At 41.8% G+C, this 8,642-nt stretch overlaps 1 protein-coding gene across 1 annotated transcript in view; it reads right to left on the minus strand.

Moving 5' to 3' along the window:
- LOC104512912 (chromosome unknown open reading frame, human C1orf21) overlaps positions 1-8,380 on the minus strand; it is a 22,438-nt gene extending 14,058 nt beyond the window's left edge. The window contains exon 1 of the mRNA XM_010156092.1: positions 8,372-8,380. Coding sequence (XP_010154394.1) covers positions 8,372-8,380 — 9 coding nt within the window. The remainder of the gene's footprint in view (positions 1-8,371) is intronic.
- Between the last annotated feature and the right edge of the window lie 262 nt (positions 8,381-8,642).

Here is an 8,642-nt window from a genome sequence, read left to right on the forward strand (position 1 = left end):
GAGAGCCAGCACTTCAAGGTAGCATCCTGTCCTCATGCCAAAAGCTTCCGTAAACCAAAGCTTAGTGCACACACGTATCTATTGTCTGCAAAAACGTGGAGAAGGATACGGCCCCTTCCACATCTCCCCAGCGCTGCGTGTTAGGGGAAGCTGCTGGTGCAGATGGGAGAGAGCTGAGTCAAATCGTACAGCTCACCCGCTCCACAAATCTGTCTGAATTTGAGGCACGTCATGCCCATGACAATTTAAGAAATGTAAACCCAAGAATTAGTGCTTTTGTGGGTAATTTTGGTTGTTTTGTTTTATCTTATTTAGTCTTTGAATGTCTGAATCACACAACATGATTTTTAAGAGGGCTACTAAATCACTGAATTAAAAAGAAAAAGGAGGCTGTCTAGCAGTTAATATTTTAATGAATAATTCCACAAGGGCTGTAAACATCAACTGCCTCAGCATATTTAACACTGTTTAATGCATAGCTTCTAATCCTCCTAAACAGAAAACAGTGTCTTCCATGAAAATGACAGTGAGAAAGAAACAAGCCTTTCTTCCAAGCCTTAAGAAAGCTCTCTCTCCCTTTGTTACATCCCACCAGCCACTGCCTGCCCATGATGTCAAGTCAAAGCTGCAGAACAGAAGACGAAAACACTTGCTTTCAAAGGCTCTTCCAATTTTAAGTGTTAACCGGAGATGACATGCAACACGCATGTTGCGTGTGTGCTGAACATGCATGTGTGTAGGCCCACAACTCATGTGAGTTGATGGATGACCCATACAACTATCAAGCAAACTCATTCAACTGAAAAGCAAAATAAAAAGAGAGGGGTAGGTCTCATGGAGAAGACACCAAAACCAGAAATCAGCTAAATCCCAACCTCATGGTCCAGGTGACCCTTGCCCTTATCCTCAGATACACTCGATTAGTTTATTGGCAGTGGACAGAGGCAGAAAGCAGAAATGGTCTGCACTACACACCCTGGAGAGCACATCTGGATGGTCCAGCAGCAGGCACGTTCTGCAGCTGTAGCACCTCCTGCCCACGTCCCACAACACAGGGTGGATTTTTGTGCTCTGCCCCTGCACACCCTCACCCTGGAAGCATAGACCTTTCCCCACCAAAAAATTGCTGCAAATCCACTGCCTCAATTACAAGGAAAGGGAAGTTCTGATTTACTGCTTCTGCGTCAGGAGCTGTGGTAAATTATGGCAGCGCAAACCCGGCTTTCCACACCTCCGCTTGTGGTTTGGCGTCAGTGCAGCTCTATCAGTAGCTGGCATCAGCACAAATCCCAGCCTAAAGAAACTTCTGTCACTTAGGAACAAATAGGAAGACACAAGAAAAATGTATGTTGCCTTCTCTCTGTGGGTCCCACAGCAACGTTCAGAATATTAACTGATTCACACAGGAAGAGGGAAATAAAATTCCAGTTCACTTGACTTCAAGAGCCCCAAGTTTACTCTTTCCTTCCTATTGCTTCTGATAATTAACACACCTCAATTATTTATTACTTAACAATTCTTGTACTTAATCAGAGAGCATGTCACCTTCTCCATCTGGTGCTCAGCAGGAACGAACAGAAAAAGAGAAGTTAAGAGAAAAACAAAACCCAACCAGGTCTCGAATTGGCTCATTGCTTTGTTTATAGCTATTATTCATGGCAGTGATATTTCATTACACTGACTGAAATATTGGCCTTGATAAAAATAGATATTCAAAAATAATGCTACCAAATACAAGCAAATAGAATATTTTTTAACCATCACTTTGAAGACAAGCTGACTCATGAGAAATTAATGGTTTGGATTCTAATGTGGAGCTTACAAAAAAACCCACAATGCTTTAGCGTAGTCTGACTGCTCTTCCAGACCAACTTGACTTGAGGTGAAGGGTCAATTCTTTCAGTTTAACCTCATTTTCTCCCTTATTTAACATTAAATAAGCTACCATGTATCAACAGAACTGCAACTAGTTTGAGAGTCTTAATTTGTTGCAAATAGAAATTAAGATGCACAAAGTTTGTTTTTAATCTAGCTCTGCTTATAAGGATTATTTAAAGTAATTGCAGCAAATGATGCCTTGCACCAGAACCTTAAATACAAACCCTCCAGGATGCTGTACCTGGATATCGGCATTAGCTAATCTATAGCAAAAGGTGAATAGTGGACATTCTACTCCCCGTTATTTTGCAATTAATAATTATAAAAGGAAAGCTGTCATCCAATCAAGGTGACTTCATTTGATAGATTTGTTAATTATTGTTAATTTCTCCATAAAGGATGCACCGTATCAGAATTTCAGGGCATTAGCAGATGGTGGTGACTCTGCTGCCAGATGCTATTAACACAGCAACAGCCACTACTGCTATTATAATTAAATATCTGTCAACATGTCCCTTGATGCTTCCCCCTCTTACCAACCCATTTCTGGAGACACATGAACTTCATTTGAAATATTTCACTTTTCTTCATAAAACTGCCACAGATGGACTCAGGTAAGCTGCTAAATAGTCCTTCTTCTCATCTCTCTTAACATTCACAGCTTACTAGAGAAGGTTTGGCTTTTAAGAACTGCTTCCATAAGTGCGAACATATATTATGAAAAGACTAGACATTATTTTATGGATTTAAAAAAAAATATTAAATTGGCCAGTAAAAAAATCAATTAAAGATGACAGCAGCAATTCTACTACTTGCCCAGAGAAGCTGTGGGTGTCCCATCCCTGGAAGTGTCCAAGGCCAGGCTGGATGAGGCTTGGAGCAACCTGGTCTAGTGGAAGGTGTCCCTGCCCATGGCAGGGGGGTTGGAACTAGATGGTCTTTAAGGTCCCTTCCAAACCAGACCATTCTGTGATTCTGTAATTCTTGGATCCAATTTCATCAGAGAAACCACGTTATTCCTGCCATAATGTGTATATGTGTATACGCTGTGCTGTTCAGAAGGGAGCCTAGGACACATTCGGTGATGAGGCAGGGCACGGTATGGATTCTGTACGTTGGGCAGTGCCAACGCAGGGAGTCCATTCTCCTCTTCCTCTCAGGACCCTGTGCATGCTATGCGGGATGATGAAAATCACGGACCCATCTGACAACGGAGGCGCGTGCCCATGCAGGCTGAGCTTTGGAAACCAGGCTGGAGAGGAGCTCAGTTTGCACACTCTGAGAACCAGACAGTGTGCTCCAGATGCACACCATCTCCAAAATATACACCCTAAAGCCAGGGCTTAGTACCAAATTTAACCTTCATGGCACACAGGCAACGGGAGACAAAGAAATAGATGTTCATGGTGAAGAGACACCCAAGAAAGACGTTACCATCACAGTTATCAGAAGGATCTTTGACCTTTCCAGAATACCTTTTCTTAAAAGTAACTTTCTATCAGCAACAATCACGAAAAAAGCCACTATTGGAACAAACTCCCCTGAACTCACCAGTACACCCAAGTAGCATAGCGGGAGACTGATGCCTGAAGACTTCATGCCCAAATTGTGACCATTCAGGCATGCAAAGTAAAGGCAGAAGCAGACACAGCCTGGCATTTATTTTGGAAAAAACATATTCTGCAAACCCAGCCAACATCACACAGTGAGTCTGCACTGATGCTGGCAGTATGACTCAGGTTTGGCAATAGAAAATTCTGTACTTTTATCAGAGGTACGTGGTTTTCTCAAATTTGTTGCAGAGGACAGGCCTCATCCCGCGACAAGACGCTTCACGGAGCTCCTCCTTCCTGGCTATTACCAGGAAATTTTGCTGTAGCTCTATGGAAGAGCAAAATTTGGAAACAAAACAAAGCAAAAAAAAAAAAAAGAATGAAAGAAAAAAAATGTAGAAAAGTGCAAATCTGAACAGCTTTCTACAGCCCACCAGAAAGGCATCCATATGGTGCAGTCCAAGAAATCAGATAATGCTGCTTTCAGTGTTTATTTACCAGCCACACATACATGCATGCACCCACACCCCTATGCATCTTGCTCAGCAAGACCCGGTTGGAAGTCACCAACAGTCTTGCAGTGGAGTGCAAGGTGGCTTTCAGCCAGGCCTTCCAAACAAGGAGAAATGCTTGTTGGGCCCGAACTAAATAAACACAGCCTACATGGAGATCCTTCCCCAGACCTGGATAATCCACTGAAGAAGCCAACATAGAAATTCAGGGTGAGTGCCAGTGAGAATAATGAAGTGACACTAGAGTATGGATTACAAGGAACTGGGTAAATTTGGAGACCAGGAGAAAAGAAAATAAATACTAGCTGAGAACATGCTACAGACTCTGAGAGTGGTTTAAAAGAAGTCTAATTTACCCCTCCAAGGGAGTAGGCAAACAATCTCCTCGCAGAGCGAGGTTACCTGGTTCTTTCTGTTCAGGTTGCCACCTGGCCTGGTTTTTTTCTTTGAACAGCTGTTTGCATATTTGGCTGAAAATAAGATGAACTGGTATATTATGTAATTTCTAGTTGCTTTTTTAAATGCCTTTGAGAAGTTAGAAGGGTGCGTGTGTGCTGTGTGTGGAATTATTAGAAGAACATCTAGCATGCCCATTAAACTCAACCTGAAAAATCCAACCAGAAGTGTAAATTTGGGGGGGGAGGAGGAACAGGAAGGAAAAAGCGCTCTCTGGAGAGAGTTGTCGGACTTCTGTGGTATCTAAATATAGTTCACCCTCAGCCAGTTCCTGGTCTTTGAGCTTTGACAGAGAACATCATTACAGTGCAGGGGAAAAAAAACGGGCAATTACAACCACTAAAGGGTTTTCAAAGGGCATTAATATTCACTAAATCTAACAGCTACAACTTTTTAAACATCCCCATCAGCTTTTTAACTCCTTCTACCTCCCAGTCAGTATTAGAAAGTCTGGACTAATTGGTTACAGTAATTCCAATTAATTCTGTCAAGTAACCAAATACCAGGAAGGCTGCAGACAAACTGAAATGTAAACATGGGAGCAGCTGGCATGAAGACAAGAAATTAAGGCAGGTATACAGGTGAAATTACAAATAAGGTACATAAATGATAACTAAGCATTACCCAGAAATCCTCTAGGGAAACCCTTCTCTGCACCTTGCCATCCTCTTTCACAGTCCTATCACCCCTCCACAGAGACTAAATGTTTGATCCTCTCCTTTCTTTGCACTCTGCAACACCAAGGTGCAGAAAAATGTTTGCTTCTATCTCAAAGTTCTTTTGCTGCCAACAGATAGCTAAACTTCAAGGCGTACCCTACAGAAAATGAGGAGCGTGACCACTAGAAAAATGCCTCTGTTCCAAAATACAAGGCTGACGTGGCCTTAAACATCAGGGTTTTCTGGTTCCTTCAGCCTCCGTGGCACTTGGAAAGGTCAGCCAGGATAAGAAAATGAACATCACAGACATAAATAAAGCCAGAACACCTGTATCCGTAACGCTGCACGAAGTTTGGTTTCAAATGGGAAATTATCTTGCTCCTTCAGAAGAATCTTAGTTATGCATGTAATAAAACTGTGTTTCATTAAGAATGGGAACACGAGCAGGAAGCAGAGGAGGGGACACGTCTGCAGGATTTCCAGCAGGAAGCAATTCGCAAAATGAAGCTGAGGAACAACCCCTTTACCAACAACTTCTCAAGAGGCTGAAAACCGTTCCTCGCAGTTATATACACCAGAAATTAAAGTGACAAGGGATGGCTTTAGAGCATGAAGAATACTTGCTCACACCAAAAGACTTTCAGAAACATGGCAAGTAAAACACTATGGGCAGAAAGCAGACTGGGTCTCCAACTCATTAATATAACAGATCTTTAATGACTTTGGTACATCAGAATGGCTGAAAGATTTATCTAGCAAATAAAAAATAGATGGATAAAAGTTAAAAATTGCATTACTGGTAATAAGACTAGACTGCCTCCTGAGGAAACTTTGGAGTTTTAGAGCACTTTGCAACAAAAAGCACAACTAAACCTTGTTCTTTTCCAGGTATGTAGCTCTTCTGCACTGTACAGCCACCCTGGATAACAAAACCTGGCTCAAAAATTTAACTTTCTGCTTATTAAGCCTGTGTCATCAATTATTCTCTCTCTCTCAACAAGCTTTTACAAAAATATAGTTATTTATAGTAAATGTATGTATTACTCATGCTCTCAACTTTTCATGCGTGTCTCCTGAAGGCAGTTTCCCACTGTGTAATAAAATGGAAACAAGAGTATTGTGTGAAGTCTGTAAAACATTTAGAGCCAGGAATAAATGGTGTAGATAGTCTGAAGAGTAACCTGGTGCATTACACAGCCCATCTGCAGTGGGGCATATATCCATTAGTTTTTGCTTCAAAAAGGCACTCTGCTGGAATGGCAAGCAGGTTACTGTTACTACAATTTTTTGCAGAGATTTTATTGGGATGGTTGTGAAGAGCTTTAGGCCCTTCAAACATATATGAGAGAGTATATCTAGAGAACAATATATGCCCTTTTTTGTGGCTTTTTAAATAGCTGGGTCTAAAATTTCAGCAACTGTAATGATTTTTGGAACACTGGTTTTCTAAAGGTAAAACTGAACTTCCTCAGCCTGTTTTTGGAACATGCTCTACACCTGCCCTCTGGAAAACCAATTATCAAGAGATGCCTCCATGTCAGGCACAGGCAAGCGAAGCCTCTTGAGGTATTCCTGCACTGTCAAAACCGACCAAGACTGACTGACTCTCCACGTGCACACACACTACCTCACTGCCTTAATGCTACGTTTGGCCCTACATTTTAGGTTGGGCTCATTGAAAAGTTGGTGAGCATCAAACAGCCACTTTGAGGAGGTGTTAAAAATAACACTTTGTTCCCCCCACACAACAGCAGCATGTTGGAAGTTGTGCCCTCTTGTAGAGTCTGTAGTTAAACTGGTTGCTGGCTTTTATCTGCAAATTTCAAGTTTGAGTAGACCATGTTTATTACATATTTCTTGTAACATTCAAGCAGTTCCATAAAGTGCACTGAGATCCTCCTAGATGTTAGGGCAACCAGAGTGTCCCATACCCAGCCTTATTAGGGGATTTTGCAGGATACATGTTAGATACTTTTCACCTCTTGTTCAAACCTGAGACTTACATAGGATGGAGTAGCAAAGTAATTTTGTTCCAGGTAACCCTGAGAAGCCAGATGACAGAAAACAGAGTAGCGCTACCCATCAATCCAAGTATATTTGGGCACTCACAGCCTATAGGGTGTGTCATGTACAAAGCAACAGCATAAACACAACAACTACTTCCACGTGTCCCACTAACACAGAGGTATTCTCACACCAGTTCCGCCTACAATGTGTTTCCAGTTCCCACAGGCTGACATCACGGGAAACACCTCTGAACATGTGGAACATCCTATGTCACACACAGCACGCTCATGCAGATGAACACCACCGGCTAACCACACGTCCCACTTGTGGAGCCGTGTGGCTGATGAAGGGAAAAAAAACATATTAATGCCTGTTCCAAAACTGCAAGAATTCTCTACAATGAGCTTTCATTCTCCAGCACTGTCCAAGGCTCAATTTTTTAGATTTTTAGTAGACTGCAATTATGGAAATGCCATCGCTGGAAGATATTTTCAACAGCTGCATTTTGCTCTTCTCAATGTCTGTTTTATTTGCATTAATTCTCAAATTTGCAGAAGGCCTAAGATTTAACACCCAAGAGAATGAAGTTATAGTTCTGGCTACATGGCAAATTTCAGCAAGTGTGGGTAAAACGTATGTTTTAAAGGACTAATAGTTTGAATATTATTAAATATGACATATGTACTATGACACACAAGAGAAGTATTATGGTTGCAGAAGGAGCCTTAAATCTGATTTATGTATTTTGTACCATCTTTTCATTGTTTTGGTAAGCCATTACTTTTGAAGAGTAGAAAAAATTATTATTATTTCACAAAGAATATAGCAGCCTGCTCACTTACTGAGTTTCCAGTCCTCAGATGCCTAAGCATGGATTTGTCTGGATTCTCCAAACTAATTTATCTGAGAGTAATAGTGAGAATAGATATGATACACAACAGAATGAAAGACAATCATAAAGGGGTAAAAAATTTTATAAGCCATTTATATCAGTAATGAAGGCTGGGCTTTTAAGTGTTTATCACCTGTAAGTTTCCTTGGAAAAAGCAAATAAGCACATCTCCTCAGTGTTAGCAAAAGAGATACCAGTAAGTAAATATATTCCATCAAGGATGTATAAAAATGGCTTTGATGCTCAAGAGGCTGCAGATTAGAAGATATCCAAGCCAACAGTGGGTGAAGAACTGGTTTAATATCCAACTACAGGCCTGGAAATACTCATGTCCAATATTTAAGTGTCCCAAAATAACTGTATGCCTGTTATGGCCTTTACTGTCCACTGATTTAAACGTGTTCAGTATCTCACCTTCGGCATCACGCCTTCCCAAAAGCACCCCTCACAGGTGGGAGAGGGCATGGAAAGACTCAAAACGAGCTCTGCCCTCCTTTTCCAGAAAGCAGCAACTCTCCAGGGAAACGTTAGTGCCAGCTGAGCGCGGCTGCTGTGTGTCAGTCCCAGCAGTGGCATGGCCGTGCAATGGGCCGGCATCAGGATACGGTGCGTGCTCCCTTGGGAGGGACTGGCAGCCAGAGAGGAGGTCTTTGTATGCCATGCAAGATCAGGATGGCCAGGGATG

Source organism: Eurypyga helias, unplaced genomic scaffold, assembly GCF_000690775.1.
Source record: "Eurypyga helias isolate BGI_N326 unplaced genomic scaffold, ASM69077v1 scaffold3957, whole genome shotgun sequence".
Classification (NCBI taxonomy): domain Eukaryota; kingdom Metazoa; phylum Chordata; class Aves; order Eurypygiformes; family Eurypygidae; genus Eurypyga; species Eurypyga helias.